At 45.8% G+C, this 27,723-nt stretch overlaps 1 protein-coding gene and 1 pseudogene across 12 annotated transcripts in view; one reads left to right on the forward strand and one right to left on the reverse strand.

Annotated features, from left to right (window-relative positions):
* The window catches only part of WDPCP (WD repeat containing planar cell polarity effector), an 804,278-nt gene that overhangs the window by 147,865 nt on the left and 628,690 nt on the right, over window positions 1–27,723 (forward strand). For all 12 annotated transcript variants that reach the window (XM_063918461.1, XM_063918450.1, XM_063918455.1 and 9 more), the window contains 2 exons: window positions 19,118–19,188; window positions 19,451–19,510. In XM_063918461.1, coding sequence (XP_063774531.1) covers window positions 19,118–19,188; window positions 19,451–19,510 — 131 coding nt within the window. The remainder of the gene's footprint in view (window positions 1–19,117; window positions 19,189–19,450; window positions 19,511–27,723) is intronic.
* On the reverse strand, window positions 22,169–22,937 carry LOC134909390 (cyclin-dependent kinase 5 activator 1-like; annotated as a pseudogene).

Consider the following 27,723-nt stretch of genomic DNA (forward strand, 5'->3'; position numbering starts at 1 on the left):
AACTAAATCTTGGTCATCTTATGAGGTCTCCTGGCTTGGACGTATGGCCGCATTCAAAATGTCTCTACTACCCAAACTAATGTACCTGTTCCGCACAATCCCATACATCTTCCCAAAAAAGGCCCTCCAGACCTGTTCTTCTGTCATGTCTAAATATATCTGGTCTTCAAAACCACCCGCGTTTGCCTATTCCAAAATGGTTCTGCCACGAGCGTTAGGAGGACTTTGTTTACCCAATATTTTCCTATATCAAGAAGCTTCTCTTCTGGCTTCCCTTAAAAATTATTTTGACGTTCACACTCACTTAGGTTGGCTGGAGCTTGAACAAATTCGAGCACACCCGCTCTCCCTAGCAGATCTATTTCGCATCCCTAAGACGTTCCGGCCCGCCCTTGCAAATCTTCTTCCCTCCACGCAAGCTGCACTACAAACCTGGGACAAATTATCCGCCACTCTATCATCCCCTATATCTCACGTCACTCAGATCTCCATCACTACACTCGCACTGATGATACCCCATCTTTATCTATCTAAATGGAGACATGCAGGTATATTATATCTAGGCGACCTACTTGACGGACTCTCTCTGTTACCCTTCTCAGCTCTCCAATTAAAGTTCTCCCTACCCACCTCAGAACTCTTCCACTATCTGCAAGTTGCACATTGGTGGAGATCAATCCCTACTGCCTCGCCGTCATCACATACAACCTCACATCCCCTCTTCTCTCACCTTTCCCTAAATAAATCTAAAGGTGATATCACATTCTGGTATAAACTATTGATTACCCCGATTTCCCCTTCCAAATCTAACGCACAATTAAAATGGGAACTAGATCTGGGAAGAACCTTGTCACCGACTGACTGGCGACTTATTTTCTTAGCTTCCTACTCCATGTCCAAATATTTGAATCACACTGAAATGCACAAAACTGATCCATAGGCTATACTTGACCCCCGACCGACTGCACAGATTTTGGCCCTCCTGTAGTAATAAGTGCTGGAGACTTTGTGGTTCAGAAGGTCATATCTACCATATATTCTGGACCTGCCCGGTGATTACCAAATACTGGTCTGAAGTGTTTGACTTGATCAATAAAGTTCTATCCACCCACCTCACACCACCGGACCCGATCCTAGCATTATATCCCCACCTCCACCACCACCCCCTCTCCCAAGACAAGCTGGTCCCTGTGGCATCAGTTTGTTTCCTCTGGCAAAAGATCCCAACACTTCCATAAACCATCTTCAAGTAGCCCATCTCACTTTAGCTTAATTGAACAACCGGTCAACGACTAATACTCTAGAAAGATGGCCTATTGGGTTTCTCTTCCATATTAGTACAGTTCTGTATCTTTCTTCTTTTAATCCGGGGCAACGATAGATTAGATTCACGTTCCTATCTTCTCCCTATTCTTATCTAATTGCCTAGGCCTCTCGAGCCGGAATCTTAATTTCTCGTTGCAATGTGAAAATTACTCCTGTATAGCTCCACGTACCAAGGTTTTATGATTCCTAATAATGTCTCTGTCTACTTTATGAAATCTATCCCCTTTTTCCACATTTCTATTGCTGGGTATTTACTATGTTATATATGCTCGCTCTCAATGTACCTGTTCCTATTCCTGACCTGGATGCTCCTCCTCCCCCCTCCCCGTGTACCTCCCCTTCTACCTCCATAATATGTTGTTTTACTTATCCCCCTTTTCTTTCTGTACCCCATAAAAATTATTTTTTCCTCAATAAAAACTATTGATGTAAAAAAATAAAAAAAATAAAGGGAACACTTAAACAACACATCCTAGATCTGAATGAATGAAATATTCTTATTAAATAGTTTTGTTCTTTACATAGTTGAATGTGCTGACAACAAAATCACACAAAAATTATCAATAGAAATCAAATTTATTAACCCATGGAGGTCTGGATTTGGTGTCACACTCAAAATTAAAGTGGAAAAACACACTACAGGCTGATCCAACTTTGATGTAATGTCCTTAAAACAAGTCAAAATGAGGCTCAGTAGTGTGTGTGGCCTCCACGTGCCTGTATGACCTCCCTACAACCCACTCAAGTGGCTCAGGTAGTGCAGCTCATCCAGGATGGCACATCAATGCGAGCTGTGGCAAGAAGGTTTGCTGTGTCTGTCAGCGTAGTGTCCAGAGCATGGAGACGCTACCAGGAGACAAGCCAGTACATCAGGAGACGTGGAGGAGGCCATAGGAAGGCAACAACCCAGCAGCAGGACCGCTACCTCCACCTTTGTGCAAGGAGGAACAGGAGGAGCACTGCCAGAGCCCTGCAAAATGACCTCCAGCAAGCCACAAATGTGCATGTGTCTACTCAAACGATCAGAAACAGACTCCATGAGGGTGGTATAAGGGCCCGACGTCCACAGGTGGGTGTTGTGCTTACAGCCCAACACCGTGCAGGACGTTTGGCATTTGCCAGAGAACACCAAGATTGGCAAATTCGCCACTGGCGCCCTGTGCTCTTCACAGATGAAAGCAGGTTCTCACTGAGCACATGTGACAGACGTGACAGAGTCTGGAGACGCCAAGAAGAACGTTCTGCTGCCTGCAACATCCTCCAGCATGACCGGATTGGCAGTGGGTCAGTAATGGTGTGGGGTAGCATTTCTTTGGGGGCCCGCACAGCCCTCCATGTGCTCGCCAGAGGTAGCCTGACTGCCATTAGGTACCAAGATGAGATCCTCAGACCCCTTGTGAGACCATATGCTGGTGCGGTTGGCCCTGGGTTCCTCCTAATGCAAGAAAATGCTAGACCTCATGTGGCTGGAGTGTGTCAGCAGTTCCTGCAAGATGAAGGCATTGATGCTATGGACTGGCCCGCCCGTTCCCCTGACCTGAATCCAATTGAGCACATCTGGGACATCATGTCTCGCTCCATCCACCAACGCCACGTTACGCCACAGACTGTCCAGGAGTTGGCGGATGCTTTAGTCCAGGTCTGGGAGGAGATCCCTCAGGAGACCATCCGCCACCTCATCAGGAGCATGCCCAGGCATTGTAGGGAGGTCATACAGGCACGTGGAGGCCACACACACTACTGAGCCTCATTTTGACTTGTTTTAAGGACATTACATCAAAGTTGGATCAGCCTGTAGTGTGTTTTTCCACTTTAAATCCAGACCTCCATGGGTTAATAAATTTGATTTCCATTGAGAATTTTTGTGTGATTTTTGTTGTCAGCACATTCAACTATGTAAAGAACAAAGTATTTAATAAGAATATTTCATTCATTCAGATCTAGGATGTGTTATTTTAGTGTTCCCTTTATTTTTTGAGCAATGTACATATACAGGTACACCACCGATTTTCCGGCAACCGATGATCCGGAACCTCTTTTAATCCGGACAATTTTGATTTGTCCGGATTAAAGGGGGTTAGGGACATCCTTTAATCCGGAACATTTTCTGCGCATGGGCGTAACACGCAATACGCGCAAGTGCCAGTGGGTACAGCTTCCACGGACACTGCAGGTGACACAGCAAGCATCAGTGGGGCTGTTATGGCGTCCAAGATCACAGCAAGTACCGCACATGGGCGGAACACACAGCCTGAGCGTGATACCTGTTTTGCTTATAAACCGTTTTGCATACACTACTGTGTTTATTCATTAATTAATATTATACTGTAGCATATATTTTACTATTTATTGCTTTAGAAATGTTCTGAAGGTGCAAAATTAGTTTCCACCGTTAATCCGGCAAAATCGATAATCCGGCGCGGCACTGGAACCGAGTATGCCGGAAAATCGGTGGTGTACCTATATATATATACATATATATATATATCGTATATATGATACAATATAGGTAATGGTATGGCTAGATATAGAGATACATATATAAATATGGATATGTATATTTATAGAGAGATAAAGATATAGATATGTATAGGATAGAAAATATAGAAAACTTAACAGAATGACTGTACTGAACAGTATACATGTAATAACTCAAGGGTTAAGGTTATCATGCTGCATTGCAACAGGTTGTTAGACTGGATGCGAGGTGAATAAAACTTGGCACACTGGCTCTGCGGAAATATACAGATTGGTTGATTCATTCACAAGGCAATCAAGTGATATTAATGCAACTCAAATGCCTGGTAGACCCAAAGTGGCTAAGCACCCCATACTGTACATCAGTCTCCCCTTCTGCTCAACTTCTTTGTAGCAAGGTCATTCACACTGCTTGATTTACCATCCTCGCGGACTACGATTGGGAATAGTAACCTGTGCCATGTGCAGCGGTAGCAGAGTGAGGCACCTTGCCCGAAGCGTGGCAAGTGAAGCGAGCCCATGAGGGTATATGTTTGTACTAATTGTGGTCATATGAAACATAGAAAATAACAGCTGGGTCATTCTATGTCAGTTCACCCAGGCATAACACCCACCGTTTTAGATTTTCATGATACTTTGTGCACTTCATACTACCACATACCTACTAACCCGTGTAAAAATTTTCTTCTCTAAGCCTCATGTTTTTTGAGATATAGGGGGTCAAAGTTTCAAAAAATTGCTGGGAAATGCCGCTACTGATACTCTGGTTTTTGTGAGGTGTATCTGGAAAATAATTCCCATCTCAGTGTCTAATCCACCCATAACTTTGAAATTTTGACCCTTTGTCAATCAAAATATGGAAATTCCAGAAAAAAAAAGTTCTGTCAATCTTGCCTGATTCTGAGAGTTCACTATACATTCCTTTACTTCATACTTAAGAATTTTTATGGTGCAAAATAAAAAAGCGGGTTCATTAGTATTATCAACCTAAGGCAGATGAGTTCTCATGTCCCTTTTTTGGTTAAATTAAACCTTAATGTACACTTTAAAAGGCTATGAAAGAAAAATAATGGGATTTTGATTGCCTGTATGAGTATTTTAATATTTAATTATATTTCTCTCTTTAAAAATGAAAATTACCATCAGGTATAAATTTGCCCGCCAGGGGAGTATTTTCATATGTATATTTCTATGTATATTTGCAGATTTCTGATTACACATAGGGGAGTATTCAATCAGTTGTGATAACCTGTTTTTTGCACAAAAAAATGCGATTTTACTGCAAATTGTGAAAGACCTCTATTCAGTTTGCCACAATAATTTATCATCGATAATTTTACTGTGAGTTTTACTTCACCTACTCTGAGCAGGTTCAAAGTTGGGGAAAATCTCTATTGTAAGGTAAAAATGTCGGGATTTGGTTCACAACCCATTGGGACACCCCCCTTCCCTAATGACTAAGTAGGCACTTTGAAGATTTCAATTATTTTTCTCTGACGTCCTAAGTGGATGCTGGGGACTCCGTAAGGACCATGGGGAATAGCGGCTCCGCAGGAGACAGGGCACAAAAGTAAAAGCTTTAGGATCAGGTGGTGTGCACTGGCTCCTCCCCCTATGACCCTCCTCCAAGCCTCAGTTAGGTTTTTGTGCCCGGCCGAGAAGGGTGCAATCTAGGTGGCTCTCCTAAAGAGCTGCTTAGAGTAAAAGTTTTGTTAGGTTTTTTATTTTCAGTGAGTCCTGCTGGCAACAGGCTCACTGCAACGAGGGACTTAGGGGAGAAGAAGTGAACTCACCTGCGTGCAGGATGGATTGGCTTCTTAGGCTACTGGACACTAGCTCCAGAGGGACGATCACAGGTACAGCCTGGATGGGTCACCGGAGCCGCGCCGCCGACCCCCTTGCAGATGCCGAAGAGAGAAGAGGTCCAGAAACCGGCGGCTGAAGACTTCTCAGTCTTCATGAGGTAGCGCACAGCACTGCAGCTGTGCGCCATTGCTCTCGGCACACTTCACACCAACGGTCACTGAGGGTGCAGGGCGCTGGGGGGGGCGCCCTGAGCAGCAATGAAAGTACCTATGCTGGCTAAAAATACATCACATATAGCCTCTGGGGCTATATGGATGTATTTAACCCCTGCCAGATTGTCAGAAAAACGGGAGAAGAAGCCCGCCGAAAAGGGGGCGGGGCCTATTCTCCTCAGCACACAGCGCCATTTTCCTACACAGCTCCGCTGCTAGGAAGGCTCCCAGGCTCTCCCCTGCACTGCACTACAGAAACAGGGTTAAAACAGAGAGGGGGGGCATTTTATGTGGCGATATTATTATATATTAAGATGCTATAAGGGAAAACACTTATATAAGGTTGTCCCTGTATAATTATAGCGTTTTGGTGTGTGCTGGCAACCTCTCCCTCTGTCTCCCCAAAGGGCTAGTGGGGTCCTGTCCTCTATCAGAGCATTCCCTGTGTGTGTGCTGTGTGTCGGTACGTGTGTGTCGACATGTATGAGGACGATGTTGGTGAGGAGGCGGAGCAATTGCCTGTAATGGTGATGTCACTCTCTAGGGAGTCGACACCGGAATGGATGGCTTATTTAGGGAATTACGTGATAATGTCAACAGGCTGCAAGGTCAGTTGACGACATGAGACGGCCGGCAAACCAATTAGTACCTGTCCAGGCGTCTCAAACACCGTCAGGGGCTGTAAAACGCCTAGTGTCGACGGTGAAGAAACAAACGTATTTTCCATTAGGGCCACACGTTACATGTTAAGGGCAATGAAGGAGGTGTTACATATTTCTGATACTACAAGTACCACAAAAAAGGGTATTATGTGGGGTGTGAAAAAACTACCTGTAGTTTTTCCTGAATCAGATAAATTAAATGAAGTGTGTGATGATGCGTGGGTTTCCCCCGATAGAAAATTATTGGCGTTATACCCTTTCCCGCCAGAAGTTAGGGCGCGTTGGGAAACACCCCCTAGGGTGGATAAGGCGCTCACACGCTTATAAAAACAAGTGGCGTTACCGTCTCCAGATACGGCCGCCCTCAAGGAGCCAGCTGATAGGAGGCTGGAAAATATCCTAAAAAGTATATACACACATACTGGTGTTATACTGCGACCAGCGATCGCCTCAGCCTGGATGTGCAGCGCTGGGGTGGCTTGGTCGGATTCCCTGACTGAAAATATTGATACCCTTGACAGGGACAGTATTTTATTGACTATAGAGCATTTAAAGGATGCATTTCTATATATGCGAGATGCACAGAGGGATATTTGCACTCTGGCATCAAGAGTAAGTGCGATGTCCATGTCTGCCAGAAGATGTTTATGGACACGACAGTGGTCAGGTGATGCAGATTCCAAACGGCACATGGAAGTATTGCCGTATAAAGGGGAGGAGTTATTTGGGGTCGGTCCATCGGACCTGGTGGCCACGGCAACAGCTGGAAAATCCACCTTTTTTACCCCAAGTCACATCTCAGCAGAAAAAGACACCGTCTTTTCAGCCTCAGTCCTTTCGTCCCCATAAGGGCAAGCGGGCAAAAGGCCAGTCATATCTGCCCAGGGGTAGAGGAAAGGGAAGAAGACTGCAGCAGGCAGCCCCTTCCCAGGAACAGAAGCCCTCCACCGCTTCTGCCAAGTCCTCAGCATGACGCTGGGGCCGTACAAGGGGGGTCGTCTCAAGAGTTTCAGCACGCAGTGGGCTCACTCGCAAGTGGACCCCTGGATCCTACAAGTAGTATCCCAGGGGTACAGATTGGAAATTCGAGACGTCTCCCCCTCGCAGGTTCCTGAAGTCTGTTTTACCAACGTCTCCCTCCGACAGGGAGGCAGTATTGGAAACAATTCACAAGCTGTATTCCCAGCAGGTGATAATCAAAGTACCCCTCCTACAACAAGGAAAGGGGTATTATTCCACACTAATTGTGGTACTGAAGCCAGACGGCTCGGTGAGACCTATTCTAAATCTGAAATCTTTGAACACTTACATACAAAGGTTCAAATCAAGATGGAGTCACTCAGAGCAGTGATAGCGAACCAGGAAGAAGGGGACTATATGGTGTCCCTGGACATCAAGGATGATTACCTCCATGTCCTAATTTGCCCATCTCACCAAGGGTATCTCAGGTTCGTGGTACAGAACTGTCACTATCAGTTTCAGACGCTGCCGTTTGGATTGTCCACGGCACCCCGGGTCTTTACCAAGGTAATGGCCGAAATGATTCTTCTTCAAAGAAAAGGCGTCTTAATTATCCCTTACTTGGACGATCTCCTGATAAGGGCAAGGTCCAGAGAACAGTTGGAGGTCGGAGTAGCACTATCTCAAGTAGTTCTACGACAGCACGGGTGGATTCTAAATATTCCAAAATTGCAGCTGATTCCGACGACACGTCTGCTGTTCCTAGGGATGATTCTGGACACAGTCCAGAAAAAGGTGTTTTCCCGGAGGAGAAAGCCAGGGAGTTATCCGAGCTAGTCAGAAACCTCCTAAAACCAGGCCAAGTGTCAGTGCATCAATGCACAAGAGTCCTGGGAAAAATGGTGGCTTCTTACGAAGCGATTCCATTCGGCAGATTTCACGCAAGAATTTTTCAGTGGGATCTGCTGGACGATTGGTCCGGATCGCATCTTCAGATGCATCAGCGGATAATCCTGTCTCCAAGGACAAGGGTGTCTCTTCTGTGGTGGCTGCAGAGTGCTCATCTACTAGAGGGCAGCAGATTCGGCATTCAGGACTGGGTCCTGGTGACCACGGATGCCAGCCTGAGAGGCTGGGGAGCAGTCACACAGGGAAGAAATTTCCAAGGAGTGTGGTCAAGTCTGGAGACTTCTCTCCACATAAATATACTGGAGCTAAGGGCAATTTACAATGCTCTGAGCCTAGAAAGACCTCTGCTTCAAAGTCAACCGGTGCTGATCCAGTCGGACAACATCACGGCAGTCGCCCACGTAAACAGACAGGGCGGCACAAGAAGCAGGAGGGAAATGGCAGCAAGGATTCTTCGCGGGGCGAAAAATCATGTGATAACACTGTCAGCGGTGTTCATTCCGGGAGTGGACAACTGGGAAGCAGACTTCCTCAGCAGGCACGACCTCCACCCGGGAGAGTGGGGACTTCATCGGGAAGTCTTCCACATGATTGTGAACCGTTGGGAAAGACCAAAGGTGGACATGATGGCGTCCCATCTGAACAAAAAACTGGACAGGTATTGCGCCAGGTCAAGAGACCCTCAGGCAATAGCTGGGACGCTCTGGTAACACCGTGGGTGTACCAGTCGGTGTATGTGTTCCCTCCTCTGCCTCTCATACCCAAGGTACTGAGAATTATAAGACGGAGAGGAGTAAGAACTATACTCGTGGCTCCGGATTGGCCAAGAAGGACTTGGTACCCGGAACTTCAAGAGATACTAAGAAGGGACTTGCTTCAGCAAGGATCATGTCTGTTCCAAGACTTACCGCGGCTGCGTTTGACGGCATGGCGGTTGAACGCCGGATCCTAAGGGAAAAAGGCATTCCGGAAGAGGTCATCCCTACCCTGGTCAGAGCCAGGAAGGAGGTGACCGCACAACATTATCACCGCATTTGGCGAAAATATGTTGCATGGTGTGAGGCCAGGAAGGCCCCCACGGAGGAATTTCAACTCGGTCGATTCCTGCATTTCCTACAAACAGGAGTGTCTATGGGCCTCAAATTGGGGTCCATTAAGGTTCAAATTTCGGCCCTGTCGATTTTCTTCCAGAAAGAATTGGCTTCAGTTCCTGAAGTCCAGAAATTTGTCAAGGGAGTACTGCATATACAACCCCTTTTTGTGCCTCCAGTGGCACTGTGGGATCTCAACGTAGTTCTGGGATTCCTCAAATCACATTGGTTTAAACCGCTCAAATCTGTGGATTTGAAATATCTCACATGGAAAGTGACCATGCTGTTGGCCCTGGCCTCGGCCAGGCGAGTGTCAGAATTGGCGGCTTTGTCTCACAAAAGCCCATATCCGATTGTCCATTCGGACAGGGCAGAGCTGCGGACTCGTCCCCAGTTTCTCCCTAAGGTGGTGTCAGCGTTTCAACTGAACCAGCTTATTGTGGTACCTGCGGCTACTAGGGACTTGGAGGACTCCAAGTTGCTAGATGTTGTCAGGGCCCTGAAAATATAGGTTTCCAGGACGGCTGGAGTCAGGAAAACTGACTTGCTGTTATCCTGTATGCACCCAACAAACTGGGTGCTCTTGCTTCTAAGCAGACGATTGCTAGTTGGATGTGTAGTACAATTCAGCTTGCACATTCTGTGGCAGGCCTGCCACAGCCAAAATATGTAAATGCCCATTCCACAAGGAAGGTGGGCTCATCTTGGGCGGCTGCCCGAGGGGTCTCGGCTTTACAACTTTGCCGAGCTGCTACTTGGTCAGGGGCAAACACGTTTGCAAAATTCTACAAATTTGATACCCTGGCTGAGGAGGACCTGGAGTTCTCTCATTCGGTGCTGCAGAGTCATCCGCACTCTCCCGCCCGTTTGGGAGCTTTGGTATAATCCCCATGGTCCTTACGGAGTCCCCAGCATCCACTTAGGACGTCAGAGAAAATAAGAATTTACTTACCGATAATTCTATTTCTCGTAGTCCGTAGTGGATGCTGGGCGCCCATCCCAAGTGCGGATTGTCTGCAATACTTGTACATAGTTACAAAAATCGGGTTATTATTGTTGTGAGCCATCTTTTCAGAGGCTCCGCTGTTATCATACTGTTAACTGGGTTCAGATCACAGGTTGTACAGTGTGATTGGTGTGGCTGGTATGAGTCTTACCCGGGATTCAAAATCCTTCCTTATTGTGTACGCTCGTCCGGGCACAGTATCCTAACTGAGGCTTGGAGGAGGGTCATAGGGGGAGGAGCCAGTGCACACCACCTGATCCTAAAGCTTTTACTTTTGTGCCCTGTCTCCTGCGGAGCCGCTATTCCCCATGGTCCTTACGGAGTCCCAAGCATCCACTACGGACTACGAGAAATAGAATTATCGGTAAGTAAATTCTTATTTTAACTGGCCAATAATGACGTATTTTTTGAGGAGAAAAAATGCAAAGTTACAGAATTCGGGGTTCAAGGTATGGGACAGGTATATTGGGGTGCTTTATGAGTGGGACAAATGTTTTTAGGCTTGCAGGTGGGAGTAGTCAGTATTTTCCCACTTTTTTTTGCACAAATATATACAGTACTTAAACCCATTTTTACGTACAACCAAATTTAATGAGAGCACTTATTTTGCTGAAAAAATAGCTTTTATCATTTTTTTCCAATTTTTTTTTAAATGCATGTAACAGCCATCTGACCTAATTTAAGTACCCCAAATCTATTTAATATGACCTCTAATACTCTTTTTTTAAATACCTGTATCAAAATCGCGAAAACAGGATTTGTGTGTAGGTAAAAATGGGGAAATCAGCCTGGCCTGGGATTGGGGTCACCTTGAAGTAGGTGGGCAGACTCATATGTTGGCCAATATATGCCAAGAACCTCGGATATGATGGCTATTATAATTTTAATGGTTGTATAGTGCACCTGCGCTCTTGTTCCTATATTGTAGTACTAAGTCCCAGCAAGGTAGCCCATCCCATTATAAGACGCTAGGGCGTGCAGTCCAGGACACCTCCCCACAAAGTATATATGTGGGTTATTTTTGGAGACTTAAAAAAAAATCTAAATAAAAGTGGAAAAAGACTGACTACACCCACCTGCAAGGCTATAAACATTTGTCCGACTCATAAAGCACCCCAATATACCTGTCCCATACCAAATTCCATCACTTTGAACTTTTTCATTCCAAATATTACAGTACATATCATTATTGGCCAGTTAAAAATACATAAAAACTTCAAAGTGCCTACTTAGACATTGGGGGGAGGGGGGTGTCCCAGGGCCTCTGAACCAAATGTATACCTTAAAATAGAGATTTTCCCCAACTTTGCACCTGCTCAGAGTAGGTGAAGTGAAATTCATGGTAAAATTATCGACAATACATTATAGCGGCTAACAGAATAGGGGTCATTTATGATCTGCAGTAAAATCACAGTTTTTCGTGCAAAAATTGGTTATCGCAGCTAGTTGAATACTCCCCTATGTGTAATTGGAAATCTGCACATATACATAGAAATATACAAATGAAAATACTCCCATGGCGGGCAAATTTATTCATAATGGTAATTTTAGTTTTTAAAGAAAGAATTTTCTCATACGTCCTAGAGGATGCTGGGGACACTTCAAGAACCATGGGGTATAGACGGGATCCGCAGGAGACAAGGGCACACTATAAGACTTTGAATGGGTGTGAACTGGCTCCTCCCTCTATGCCCCTCCTCCAGACTCCAGTTAGATTCTGTGCCCAGCGAGACTGGATGCACACTGAGGAGCTCTCCTGAGTTTCTCAGAATAATACTTTATTTAGGTTTTTTATTTTCAGGGAGACCTGCTGGCTACAGGCTCCCTGCATCGTGGGAGTGAGGGGAGAGAAGCAGACCTACTTCTTTAGAGTTCAAGGGCTCTGCTTCTTAGGCTACTGGACACCATTAGCTCCAGAGGGTTCGATCACTACGGTACGCCTAGTTGCTTGTCCCTGGAGCCGCGCCGTCGCCCCTTCACAAAACCAGAAGACAGAAGTCGGGTGAGTATGAGAAGATCAGAAGACTTCAGTGACGGCAGAAGACGGCTTGAGGTACCGCGCAGCGGTCGCGCTGCGCACCATGCTCCCACACTAATTATGGCACTGCGGGGGGGGGCGCCCTGGGCAGCATGAGGGGCCGCAATTGACACTGGCATACAATAGAACAGTTCACAGGCACTTGTTTGGGGACCCCCGCCAGTATAAAGAAGTTTGAGCGGGACTAAGCGTACCATGTCGGGGGGCGGGGCTTAGCCGCATAGCTCTCACCAGCGCCATTATTTCTCTTCACAGAAGGCTGCAGAGACGCTGGCCCTGATCCTCCACACTGCTGTGCAAGTAACAGGGTGCAAAACGGGGGGGGGGGGGGGGGGAAGGGGGGGCGCACTGATAGTTGGTGAATTATATTACTTGATAAAAGCGCTAGCAGGTCAGGGCAGTATTATTGTTGACTTCAGAACCGGGATAGGCGCTGGGTGTGAGCTGGCTGAACTCTCTCTGCGTCTCTCTAACAGGCTCTGCTGTGAGTCTGTCCCCTATAGCCCAGTGTGTTTGTGGCTGTCGGTACTTGTGTGTGTCTGCATGTCTGAAGCTGAATGCTCTTCCCAGGAGGAGGCTGGCGTGGGGACTGACAGTTCTGTGAGAGTGACAGTGTCGGTACCGCCGATGGATGATTGGGTCAATATGCTGAGTGTTTTAAATTCAAATGTGACTAAGTTTGCTAAGAGGTTTGATAAATCTGAGTCTAAGAACCAGTCATGGAGGAAATCCATGGAGGAGAGGCTTTGTCACAGGTCCAGACCCCTTTGGGGTCGCAGAAACGTACATTTGCCCAAATAGCAGATTCGGATACCGACACCGACTCTGATTCCAGTGTCGACTATAGTGATGCCAGATTACATCCAAAACTGGCTAAGAGTATTCAGTACATGATTGTGGCGATAAAAGACGTTTTACATATCACTGAGGACCCTGCTGTTCCTGATAAGGAAAAATTACTTCACAGAAAGGGTAGTGGATAAGTGGAATAGTCTCCCATCAGAGGTGGTAGAGGCGAAGACTGTAGAGCAATTTAAACATGCTTGGGATAGGCATATGAATATCCTTACAAAGAATTAAGGTTCAAAAAGGGTTGAGATTACATAAAGGATAAAAAAAAAGGGGCAGACTAGATGGGCCAAGTGGTTCTTATCTGCCGTCAAATTCTATGTTTCTATGATACGAGGGTCTGTATGTTTAAAGGCAAGAAACCTGCGGTAAAGTTTCCTCCCTCTCATGAACTGAATGCACTTTTTGAAAAAGCTACTCAGACCCGCTGTTGCTGCGGCATGGGTGAGTAGCGCTATTGAAAAGTGGGCGGAAAACTTGTCATCTGAGGTAGATTCCCTAGACAGGGATAGTGTGCTTTTGACCTTGGGTCATATCAAGGACGCTGCAGCGTATTTAAAAGAAGCGGTAAGGGATATTGGCCTTTTGGGATTAAGGGACAATGCCATGGCAGTCTTTGCTAGGAGAGCATTGTGGATTCATCAATGGAATGCTGATGCTGATTCTAAGAAGGCGATGGAGTCTTTACCGTTTAACGGTAAGGTCTTGTTTGGGGACGGCCTCACTGACCTGGTCTCTACGGCTACCGCGGGTAAGTCATCTTTTTTACCTTATGTTCCTGCACAGCAGAAGAAATTGCCTCACTGTCAGATGCAGTCCTTTCGGCCCAACAGATTAAAAAAAGGACGGGGGTCCTCCTTCCTTGCTGCGAGGGGGAGAGGAAGGGGAAAAAGGTCACAGGCTGTGGCAAGTTCCCAGGAGCAGAAATCCTCTCCGGCTTCTACCAAATCCACCGCATGACGCTGGGGCTCTGTTGCAGGAGTCCGCACCGGTGGGTGCACGTCTCAAACTCTTCAGTCAGGTCTGGGTGCACTCGGACCTGGATCCTTGGATAGTAGACATAGTAACCCAGGGGTACAAGTTAGAGTTTCAAGATGTGCCCCCTCACCGATTTTTCAAATCGGCCTTGCCAGCTTCTCTTCCGGAAAGGGAGATAGTAAGCGCTGCAATACTAAAGTTGTGTCAAAATCAAGTAATTGTCACGGTACCCCCGTCTCAACAGGGGAAGGGTTTTATTCGAGCCTGTTCGTGGTCCCGAAGCCAGATGGCTCAGTCAGACCGATTCTAAACCTAAAATCCCTCAATTTCTTTAAAAAAAATTCAAGTTCAAGATGGAGTCCCTACGAGCAGTGATCTCCAGTCTGAAGGAGGGGGATTTCATGGTGTCGGTCGACATAAAAGATGCCTACTTACATGTCCCCATATATCCTCCACATCAGGCTTACCTGAGATTTGCTGTGCAGGATTGTCATTACCAGTTTCAGACGTTGCCGTTTGGTCTGTCCACGGCTCCGAGGATTTTCACCAAAGTAATGGCGGAAATGATGGTTCTCCTGCGTAAGCGGGGAATCACAATTATCCCGTACTTGGACGATCTCCTGATAAAGGCGAGGTCCAAGGAGCAATTGTTGAAGAATGTTGCCCTTTCACTGACGATTCTGCAACAACACGGTTGGCTCCTAAATTTGCCAAAATCACAGTTGGATCCAACGACACGGCTGTCGTTCCTGGGTATGATTCTGGATACAGAATTGCAAAGAGTTGTTCTTCCAGTGGAAAAAGCTCTGGAAATACAGAACATGGTAAAACAGATTCTAAAACCGGCAAAGGTGTCAGTTCTTCGCTGCACTCGGTTGCTGGGGAAGATGGTGGCGGCCTACGAGGCCATTCCGTATGGCAGGTTCCATGCCAGGGTGTTTCAGTGGAACCTGCTGGACCAGTGGTCCGGGTCTCACCAGGACATGCACCGGAAAATAATTCTATCTCCCAGGACCAGAATTTCCCTTCTGTGGTGGCTGCACAGTTCTCACCTTCTGGAGGGACGCAGGTTCGGGATTCAGGATTGGATCCTGGTAAACACGGATGCAAGCCTCCGAGGCTGGGGAGCAGTCACACAGGGAAGAAACTTTCAGGAAAAGTGGTCAAGCCAGGAAGCTTGTCTACACATAAACATTCTGGAATTAAGAGCCATCTACAACGGCATACTGCAAGCAGAACATCTTCTTCGAGGTTTGCCTGTCTTGATTCAGTCAGACAACGTGACAGCAGTGGCGTACATAAACCGCCAGGGCGGAACAAAAAGCAGAGCGGCGATGGCTGAGGCCACGAAGATTCTTCGCTGGGCGGAAAGACATACAAGCGCTCTGTCAGCGGTCTTCATTCCAGGAGTGGACAACTTGGAAGCAGACTTCCTCAGCAGACACGATCTCCATCCAGTGGAGTGGGGTCTTCATCAAGAGGTTTTTGCAGGAGTGACAAGTCGTTGGGGAATTCCTCAAGTGGACATGATGACATCCAGCCTCAACAAGAAACTTCAGAGATATTGTTCCAGGTCAAGGGACCCTCAAGTGATAGCGGTGGACGCCCTAGTGACACCATGGGTGTTTCATTCGGTCTATGTCTTCCCTCCACTTCCACTCATTCCGAAGGTGATAAAAATTATAAGAAGAACAAGGGTTCAGGCGATCCTCATTGTTTCGGATTGGCCAAAAAGGGCCTGGTATCCGGATCTTCCGGAGTTGCTCATAGAAGATCCCTGGCCTCTTCCTCTTCGGGAGAACCTGTTACAACAGGGGCCGTGCGTGTATCAGGACTTACCGCGGTGATGGCGTGGCGTTTGAACGCAAAATCCTAGCCCGAAAGTGTATTCCCAGTGAAGTCATTCCCACACTTCTTCAGGCTAGAAAAGAAGTAACGTCAAGGCATTACCACCGTATTTGGAGAAAATATGTGTCTTGGTGTGAATCCAAGAAGGCTCCTACGGAAGAATTTCAGCTGCGGCGTTTGCTCCATTTCCTACAAGCAGGTGTGGATGCGGGCCTAAAGTTAGGCTCTATTAAAGTACAGATTTCAGCCTTGTCAATCTTTTTTCAAAAGGAATTGGCCTCCCTTCCAGAAGTTCAGACCTTCGTAAAAGGCGTGCTGCACATCCAGCCTCCCTTTGTGCCCCCAGTGGCACCATGGGACCTTAATGTGGTATTGCATTTCTTGCAATCACTTTGGTTTGAACCTTTGCGCAAGGTTGAGTTAAAATTCCTTACTTGGAAAGTGGTCATGTTGTTGGCCTTGGCGTCTGCAAGGCGAGTGTCTGAGTTGGCGGCTTTGTCTCACAAAAGCCCCTATTTGATTTTCCATGCTGATAGAGCGGAGTTGAGAACTCATCAGCAATTTCTGCCAAAAGTGGTTTCATCATTTCATGTTAACCAGCCAATTGTGGTGCCAGTGGCTACTGACGCCTTGACGTAGTCAAAGTCTCTCGATGTGGTTAGAGCTTTGAAGATCTATGTCGCCAGAACGGCGCAGATTAGGGCTCCCAACAAGATTGGGGCTCCTGCTTCTAAGCAGACTATTGCGCGCTGGATTTGTAATACGATTCAGCAGGCTCATTCTACGGCAGTATTGCCGCTACCGAAATCGGTGAAAGCCCATTCTACCAGAAAGGTGGGCTCATCCTGCCGAGCTGCTACTTGGTCGGGTTCGAAAACCTTTGTGAAGTTTTACAAGTTTGATACCCTGGCTGAGGAAGACCTCTTGTTTGGTCAATCGGTGCTGCAGAGTCATCCGCACTCTCCCACCCGTTCTAGAGCTCTGGTATAAACCCCATGGTTCTTGAAGTGTCCCCAGCATCCTCTAGGACGTATGAGAAAATAGTATTTTAATACCTACCGGTAAATCCTTTTCTCTTAGTCTGTAGAGGATGCTGGGCGCCCGTCCCAGTGCGGGCTGTACCTGCAGTTTGGTTATAGTTACACTCAGGTTGCGTTGAGTTCAGTCAGTCCGTGACTGTTGTTGGTCATGCCGTTGCATGCGTTGTTGTTTTTTAATGCCATGTTGTACGGCATGTTAGTGGTGTGAGCTGGTATGTATCTCACCTTAGTTTAAAATAATTAAATAAATACTTTTCCTCGAAATGTCCGTCTCCCTGGGCACAGTTCCTATAACTGGAGTCTGGAGGAGGGGCATAGAGGGAGGAGCCAGTTCACACCCATTCAAAGTCTTATAGTGTGCCCATGTCTCCTGCGGATCCCGTCTATACCACATGGTTCTTGAAGTGTCCCCAGCATCCTCTACGGACTAAGAGAAAAGGATTTACCGGTAGGTATTAAAATCCTATTATAATTAAGCATTAAAATACTCATACAGGCAATCAAAATCCCATTATTGTTGTTTCATAGCCTTTTAAAGTATCTGTTAAGGTTCAGTTTAGACAAAAAAAGGGACATAACTCATCTGCCTTTGGTTGATAATGCTGATTGAACCCACTTTTTTTTTGCATCAAAAAAAATTAAGTTTGAAGTAAAGGAATCTCCATATTTTTATTGACAACGGGTCAAAATTTCAAAATGATATGTGGATTAGTCACTGAGATGTGTTTTTTTCCCCCCAGATACATCTCACAAAAAAAGGAGCATCAGGAGCCGCATTTCCAAGCTATTTTTCAAAACTTTGACCCCCTATGTCTCAAAAACTGTTAGGCCTAGAGAATTTTTTTTACATGGGTTAGTAGGTACTGTATGTGGCAGTATCAAGTGTATAAAATATCATGAAAATCTGAGTTGGTGGGTGTCATACCTTGGTTAACTGACATGGAATGACCCACCCAAAAAGCTTAAAAGATTAGTTTCAACCTTTTTTGTATCGACAATTTCCATTTCACCTGTTGCCCGTCTACCTTTTCCATTGCCTATCTTTTCCATGCCGACCTTTTGACCTTATCGTCCATATGGTGTCGACCTATTCACTCTCAGCACTGATGGTATAGTGGTGAGCATTACTGCCTCACAGCACTGAGGTCATGGGTTTGATTCCCACCATGGTCCTAACTGCGTGGAGTTTGTACAATGGTGCTTGAAAATTTGTGAACACTTCAGATTTTTCTATATTTCTGCTGAAATTTGGCCTAAGATTTTCCCAAGAGTCCTAAAAGTAGATGAAGATAACCAAAGCAAACAGATGAGACAAAAAAATTAGACTTGCTAATTTTTGAGGAAAATGATCGAATATCACATATTTGTGAGGGTGTATTATGGTGGTATGGTTTGCCGGAGGTCGGGGTCCCGGCGACCAGCATACCGGTGCCGGAATCCCAACCGCCGGCATAAAGACAGATGGGCGAGCACAAATGAGTCCCTTGCGGGCTCGCTGCACTCACCACGCTGCGGGCACGGTGGTGCGCTACGCTATCTATTCTCCCTCCAGGTGGGTCGTGGGCCGCCAAGAGGGAGAAAAGATGTACGTATGCCGGCAGTCGGCATTCCGGCGGCGGTATGGTGGTCGCCGGGAGCCCGACCACCGGCAACCCGAAGACCACCCATTTGTGAATGTCAAAAGTATGTGATCCTTTAGGCTTAGAATATATTTGGAAGGTAAAATTAGTCAGGATCTATCAAAGTCTGACGAGACTAAATAAATTGCTTAATTAAAAATATATAAATGGCGTGCGGATAAAATAGGGGTTCTCCTATGTGTGAGAGGTGCTGTACTTACAGCCTGTTGCCAAACAGAGCTATGCATTTCATCAGCAGTTATTAATTCCTATCTTTTCCTTCCTATTTTTAAAGCGCGAGGCTTCCCTTGGGTTCTGAGGAACAAGCGCCCAGAAAGGCTTCGAGACAATCTCACGGAGCTTGAGGTATGTTTTTGAGAAAGTTACAAGAATGGCAACAAACAATTCTCCTTTCAATCACCTTTCAGCAGCTTTAATTTTCATAAAGGATCAGGCATCGGAGTGATGATAACAGCGCTTTTGTCTAGAGAACTGTTCTACAACAGTTGCATCTTTGTTTATGTGGCATGCTAATCTCTCCCTGTTTGGAAAGCTGAAGCACTTTAACCGATGGTAACAATGTATACAGCCGACTCTCACTAACGGACTGTTTTCTCTTGTCCACCAGGAGCTGATGCAGAGCAATGACTGTGTGCTCAGTAAATGGAAGAACAAATATGTCTGTCAGGTAAAATGTTTTGACATGCCCTTCCTCTAAGTCAGTGGAGCTGAACACTTATTCGCTGATTGAAGTTACTGTCTTATAATGTAAACCAGCGTAGAAAACAATACTTGTTGCAATTTCTGCTTCCCTGCTAATAACAAGTGCCTGCATATTGTCAGCATTATACTAGTGCAGGTTTAGGCAACTTTTAGCTCATCAGCTTCTGTATAGCTACAAGCCCCAGCATGCTCTGCCAGCCTGTGGGCAGGTAATAGGAACCAGTGACATCACTGAGGAGGCACACCATGGCAGTGAGACATGACTAATAAGCAGCAGGCACTCAGATGTGAGCATATATAGTTCAGTATGTGCAGTGGCTGCTTCCACTTGTTGTAGGTGATAGCTGCTCTTTATAGACTGCATATGGACTACAAGTAACTGAAGAAATCATATTAGCCACATGGCTTGCTGTTGAGAACGTTGTCCATATTTCAGCACAACTTAAATATAAAGAGCTGTAGGCATATATCTTAGCTCCTTCTCCTTTGTATGCGTTGCTACTAAGTACGACCTAAATACTATTGACTATTGCAATTTTTTTGATGTGCTTTTAGTATTATTTTAGATCTTCTTGGAGATACAAAGCACCTGACATATATGTATTTAGCAACTGGGGTCTTCCTAGGCACCCAGTTACTGATCAGAAACATGGGGAAGTGATCTCATGAAGATCGCTATTGCCAAATGTTATAATGTCACATCGCAAATGTTATAATGTCACACTGCTTGAATATGCAAGATAATAATATGGTCAGTATTTCTTACAATAAAGAGGGGACCAGGGTCACATGTCCTGGACACAACAAGTTAGCAAATGTGAGAATTGAATTCCCACCTAAACGTACTACAGATATGCTGCATTTATTGCTTTTGCAATGCTCTCCACTGCTCTACTCATCCCATTTCAGAGTAAATTGAATATACTCATCCCAGCTTTATTTATAGCATACAATTTCAGCAAATTACAAGTGATGCAATCAGTGATGAATTTCCCATTAGGCACGTGAGGCATGTGCCTAGGGGCGGCACTTGGATGCTTGTGTTGGTACTGCCAGCCCAAATATTTCCACTGTACTGTACCATATGCCAGTAGGGTGGGACATGCACATACTGCTCCTGTAAGCTGTCCTGCTTAGTAAATATGTATACATAATAAAAAAAATAAAATAAATGTTAGTTGCTTTTTTTAATTATTATGTTAAATTGGCTATCATCAAATGAGGGCATATAACCAATCATTAAAAATAATAAAATTAGGCAGGTGGGGGACAGCTGTTACTGTTGTGCCTAGGGGCAGGGCCCCTAAATCCGCCACTGAATGTAATTTCACTCATCTCTCATTTTAAGGTAAAATGCAATGTACTATGAGAATTAATATTTTAGTATATTTAGAGTTATTTTTTAATCAATACTTTTTTTTTTTTGAGAAATTTAAATACAGTTTAATTATTTATATCAGTTTATATATCATTTATATCCGTTTACTTCAGTGTAAATTAAGTGTATTTTTGTTAAATTCAAAGTACCTGTTAGCCTGACTTGGTAGATAAGAGTAAATTTGGAACTACAACATACCTTTGTTCTGGATATGCATTTTGCCACTGAAGGGAGAAAACAAGCTTTAAAGTAAGGTTATTTTTGAGTTGCGGAAACAAATTCTGAAAAGAAGGCCTTTTTCAATGGGTGTTATAAAGCAACAAGAGCCAGAGCCCTGTGTTTAGGTGTCTTTGTACAATGTTTGTTGGTGATTTTAGAATTTTTTTTATCTGGATTGCTACAGACCAATATTTGTTTTGCAAATTTAGCTGAAAGATAACAAAAAAAAATATCTGTCACGGCAAGTCTTACAACATATTTTGACTTTTCTAAATTAACAACCAAAAATTGACATTGCGTTGGTCCATGGTGGCTGTGCCACTACCAATTCTTAAAGAACTTGTAACCCCATCACCAAGGGGCCATGCCCGATAACCATGCAGTAACAGTCGTGGGTGGTGGTCTGGAATAGGGTTTCATTGCCACAGGTTACCAAGCCTGAATTTGGGTTTCTTTCTGGTTCCCAAGCCAGAACTGTTGCTTTAATTCATGGCAACAGAAAATTTTTCATTAGTGCTCACCTCAGTTGCTGGTTACTGTATTTAGCCTCTACCACCTCTGATGGGAGGCTGTTCCACTGATCCACTTTGGAGAGAGCACCACCTGGTCAGGTAATGGGGGCCTTGTCCAATACTATTCTAAAGGTGGGTACACACTGATAGATATATCTGCCGATCAATTGATCGGCAGATATATCTATGGACGGATCGGGCAGTGTGTAGAGCATACACACTGCACGATCCGTTGGGGACTGACATCATGAACTGGGCCGGCGTGTACACACGCCCGCCCAGTTCAGCTGTCAATCACCGCCGGCTGCCGCAGCATGTCCGCCCGTACACCCACAGCGACGCGTCAATATATCGGTAGATATATTGGCCGTCGGCTGTGCAGCGAGGCCGACGCAATATGTCTGTGAACGACGGAGTTCACAGACATATCGACAGTACACACTGGCCGACGGACCCACGATATGTATCGGCTGTTCAATAGAACGGCCGATATATCGGCCAGTGTGTACCCACCTTAAACTGATTTTATGTTCTGCTGTCCACCCTCTTCTTTAAGATCCTCAAAGACCTGTGTGAAATACTGGGGATCAGCATGAATTTGCAGCATCTCTACAACTGCTCCAAAATGTTTCCTTCGAGCTTTCGACTAGAAAAGCCCTCCGTGGGTAGGAGGTCTCACTGCCCACGTATGCGTAGGATATGTAAGGACATGTTGACAGAGATGCCATTAGTTCCTGCACACTGACCATCTCGGATGAAATTACCCCTCGGCAGAGCATGTAAAGAAACACTACATTGGCCGGAGTAATGAAGCCGACTGTCTGCCAGCATTCAGTGAGAGACCTTTCTATAGTGGTTAGCCATAAAGCAATATCTATGGGTGATACATGCTGGAACTGCTTACACCTGCGACAGATAAACTCTGCATGACAGCTCAGCAGCTCGCTGGTAGATACCTGCACCATTGTGGATTTTGGAGGTGAGCATACTTGCTGGTCTTTAGCAGAGTCCTTGTCAAGAAGATCGTGTGAGGCCTTGGTGAAGGTTGACAGCGAATCCTTCATGCCCTTACTCATGAGGTGGGTAACATTGGATTCTCCCTTTTTGCTTTGCCTCCTTTTAGCCATAAATAGCCTAAAGCGACAGATGAGGGATTGTGGTCCCATGCCATGCAAAAAGGGGCAGACACGCCCCCAAGTTTGCTCCACTTTTGCATAGTGCCCGTTATTCACAACAGTTTGTGCCAATGCCACCCTAAAGTACCTTGGCCCAACTGTTTTCATGGTGGCCCTCGTGGTACCAAAAGAAAATGGTATATGTTCCTTCTCCCCCCAAAAAATAATGAATTAATATGAATCTAAAATTTGTTGGATAGAGAAAATATGTACATTTTGTTCTAGGCTCAGTGCATAATATGGTGTTGTCTCCTAAATTTGGCGTGCACCTCTGCCATTCCCCAAACAATTGCAGTTGTACAGTTATTTAATGAATTTACCAGAGGAGTAAGACAAATGCTGCCAGCGATTGATTTGCCAGGTGTCTGTTTCTTAGACGACAGGTAATGATTTGTCTGTGGGAAGCAGTCTACGTTCAAGCCTCTAGCGTGTGCTACTAGAGAAAATGACTGGCTTGTCAGACATGTCTCTGTGGTTGTTGGGAAGTGTTAGCTTGGCAGACCGGTGAAAGAAGTTAGCCTTTTACATCCCAGTGCAGCCAGAAGCTGCTTAGCCAGTCTTTTTTTCTTACCTAGAAATATCACCCAATTTGCAGGGAGCCCAGAAAAAGATAAAAGGTGCAGACCCCTAATGTTATGTGCTTGACTAGGTCCTCATTAGAGAAATGATCTTGACTGTGCATGAAGTGAACCGGACTGAGCAGCAGTACGGCACTCTCCCTGCTAATGAAGCCATGCTGACACAAGAGGAAATTTAAGGGATACTTTATAGATGAGGCGATTATGCCAGTCTGTTGCCCCGTTGTTGTCACTTAGCGCACTCTAGATCCTCTCATGTTTACTTTTTCTTAATATTAAAAAATATTCTATGCACTAGTGAAATAGACAGTATATTTACATAGGGATTGTGTCAATGTTTGCGTGTTTGGGTACACTCTTTGTCAAAGCTAGTGGGAAGCAGACTGGAATTCTGTTGCTCCTCTAATTGGCCTCTCACTGAATGTCGTCTATTGTATTAATATTGTTAATTGAAGCACATTGCAGCCGACCATTGACATATAGGCTCCAATGCTTATGTTTGGTTTTACTATTGTACTCCGTCACTGTTTTTCAGCTGTATCACATTACCGCAAAATATTATCTTCACTAGTACTTGAAAAGCCTGTGCAACCACAATAGACATTCAACCTGGTGCACTGCTTATACTCTGTAATCTGACTATATATGTTTTTGATGATTCTGCAGAAATGACTTTACCAGTAGCATAGGTCAAGGATCGCGACAGTAAATCTCCAGCTGTGTCTGTGCATAAGCAGTATCTAAGGCCGTGTCAGTGCTTTGGCAGTATCTGAGGCCATGACAGTGCTTTGGCAGTATCTGAGGCTATGTTGGTGCATTGGCAGTATCTGAGGCTATGTTGGTGCATTGGCAGTATCTGAGGCTTGTCCTTTCATTGGCAGTATCTGAGGCCATGTTGGTAGTTCATAAGTTATTGTGGAGCACTTGTGACTAAAATAAGTGTGAACGCCCACACCTGTAAAAAAAAGAATGTAATTAATATAATCTTGACTGCTCTTTGGAGTGAAAACTTGATGGAGTGTTAATTAAGAGTATTGTGAGTACCGATTTGCAGTCCAGTTATTCCACACCACCGATGGTTGCGGCTGGTATGTAGACTAACTGTGTCCCTACTATACCCTGCCTTATATCAGCCGTCACCGCTAGATTATGACATCACTTCCACTGCTCCATGCTCCAGCTCTCAGCAGTGCCCTCTTCCAACGTGTTTCAACATGAATGCCCTTTGTCATCCTTGACATCCAATTCTTTTTTTTTTTTTTTTTACAGGTATTGGCATTCACACTTATTTTAGTCACAAGTGCTCCACTATTACTTATGGTCAATGTTGATAATTTATCGGAGCTGCTAATCTCAAAACATTCATTTAGCGCAGTATGTACTTTAAAAATTAATCATGTTGGTAGATCGACAGTATCTGGAATGAGGCTGGTTCATCAGCAGTAATTGATGCCATGTTGGCAAATTGGCAGTATCAACGGTAGGGTCAGTGCATCGCTGGAATCTGGGGATGGGTGGCACATCGGCAGTGTCTGACGCCGGTCAGTAACATATTGATTTCACAGTGAGGCCCCTGTTGTCGTTGTCACAAATAACTGGACCACCTATCTCTACCACATATAGGGTTACTTTCCCGTAATGTTAAATTATCAGATTAAATTAAAGGCTCTCTCCAGCCCAGCACAGGGCTAGTCCGCCCCGCAAACAGACGCTTAACGCGACCGTCCAGGCAGAGGCGATCGCTAGGTAACGACTGCCTTCGGCCGTCTGGCATGCGCCGGCGCACTACGGCGCCGGGGCATGCGCAGTACTGACCAGATCGCACCGCTGCGATAAACTGCAGCGTGCGATCGGGTCAGAATAACCCCCTAAGAGTTTTGGGTGCTCCACTTTTCTGCTGGGGCTTTCTTCAGCATTTTGTCAGTGCCTCTCATCTATAAACTTCTTGTTTGAGTGAATTGAAGGATATGAAGAGAGGGGCTTTGATAATACTGCTACCTATTCAAAGCAGGAAAAACAATGTTGGAATTCAGTGTTATTGTTTATCTTCACCCAAAAAGTGTCACTGTGAGATATACACGTAAGCCTTCCTATTTCTTGAAATTGAAGTTTTGTAGATAAAGGTGTTTTTCTGTTATTTTGATCAGAATGGAGGTGTATTCCACATTGACACTGATATTTCTCTCCTCATTAACTTACATAGCAATGTCTGGCACCATGTCTATGTATATGTCAGTGGAGCAGTGTCACACACCTGGGGCGGAGTTCGCCGCGCTTACCCCTGCGTGTCTGCTGGTCGGTGTTGCGGCCTCTGCCTTCGGTGGGCCACGGGCTCCGGCGTCTGGCTGGCGCGGCTCCCGGCGGTTCTCCGGGGCATGGGCGCCGCCATGACACCCGGCTTCACGTGGACGGGGGACGGGTGACGTCATCTGACTGCTCCGCCAATCCAGCGGTGGCGGGGAATTCAAAGTCTGACGCCGGACGGAGCCTCAGTGCCTGAGTATCGTCTTTCCCTGACGTAGATGCCAGCGCTCTTGTTCCCGGCAAGGATCTCTGCAGTTGTACTCCAGTGTCTCCGGCATTTCCAGTCTGCCAGTTCGCTGCACCGGTTCCAGTGTGCTCAGCGGCCGGTATATTTCTCCGCGGTCCAGTCACCAGTGCTCCTAGGAATCAGCGTGGCTGCGGGCCTAAATCACCGTTCTCAAGTTCTACAAAATAACAGCGTCTAGAATCCCTGCACTTCAGTTCCTCATATCATCAGCGTCTCAGTCACCGTTCTCAAGTTCTACAAAATAACAGCGTCTAAAACCCCTGCACTTCAGTTCCTCATATCATCAGCATCTCAGTCACCGTTCTCAAGTTCTACAAATTAACAGCGTCTCAAACCTCTGCACTTCAGTTCCTCATATCATCAGCGTCTCAGTCACCGTTCTCAAGTTCTACAAAATAACAGCGTCTAAAACCCCTGCACTTCAGTTCTTCACATCATCAGCGTCTCTGTCTCCGCTCACAAGTTCTTTATCCATCTGTGCCTTTATCATTATTTATAAGTTATCAGTGACTTTTAAACATCACCCACAGTTTCCTCAATTACCAGCATCTTTAATCCTGCTCATAAAACCCCTCACTGGGTCTGGACATTTCCCACATTTATTCCTTCTATCATTTGACTTTAAGTTGTTTTCCCTGCAATAAAACTCTTCAATATTTCATCAAACTCCACTGTCAGCGTCCTGTATGAGGAAATCCTATATTAGGCCTCCCCTTTTCCGGCTCAGTTGTGGTTCCTCTTCCCAACCATCAGAAGAATCCCCGAGTTCACAACACCCTCAGTCTAGGCCAGTGACAGTATACTCAGGCACCATGGACCCGGGGAATCGGAATCCCAGAGGCAAGCGCCATGCAGGACCTGGTTTCCCGAGTACAGAGTCAGGAAGCAGCACAATATCAGGTGATGCATTATCTCCAGGAGTTATCTGGCCGGCTGGATCAAATCCAGACTTCGCTGGCTTCAGTGGTCTCAGCTCCAGTTCCAGTATCCGCTCCAGTGGTTGTATCTGGCAATGTTCCCTCCTTGTCTGGAACCAGGTCACGCCTTCAGCTTCCCACTCCTCCTCGTTATAACGGGAATCCGAAAAATTGCTGTGGATTCCTCAATCAGTGTGAGGTACACTTCGAACTCCTCTCACATAACTTCCCTACTGATCGGTCTAAAGTGGCATACATTATCTCTTTGCTTGAGGGTTCAGCGTTGGAGTGGGTGTCACCGTTGTGGGAGCGATCAGATCCGTTAGTCTCTAGTTATACCAACTTCATTACGTCATTCCGAAGGATCTTTGACGAGCCTGGCCGGACGACTGCTGCCTCAGCTGACTTGCTCCGTGTTCGACAAGGCTCTCGTACAGTGGGACAGTATGTAATTCACTTTCAAACTATAGCTTCTGAACTGAGCTGGAATAATGATGCCCTTCGGGCTGCTTTTTGGAACGGGCTCTCGGATCGTTTAAAAGACGAATTGATTACTAGAGATCTGCCAGATTCCTTGGAACAGTTGGTCTCACTCTGTGTAAAGGTGGATCTTCGTATGCAGGAACGAGGTGGTGAACGTAGTCGGTCAGATCGGTTGAGACTCCGATCTCTTCCTTCTAAGCAAACAGTTAATTCCAGTCCAGACGAACCAATGCAGATTAATCGGTCTCTGCTGTCCCCAGAAGAGCGTCAGCGTCGGCGTGAGGGTAGACTTTGCCTCTACTGTGGAGCCGCGGATCATTTCCTCAAGTCTTGCAAGTCTCGCCCGGGAAACGGGCAGTCCTAGC

This window comes from Pseudophryne corroboree, chromosome 4 (assembly GCF_028390025.1).
Source record: "Pseudophryne corroboree isolate aPseCor3 chromosome 4, aPseCor3.hap2, whole genome shotgun sequence".
Classification (NCBI taxonomy): domain Eukaryota; kingdom Metazoa; phylum Chordata; class Amphibia; order Anura; family Myobatrachidae; genus Pseudophryne; species Pseudophryne corroboree.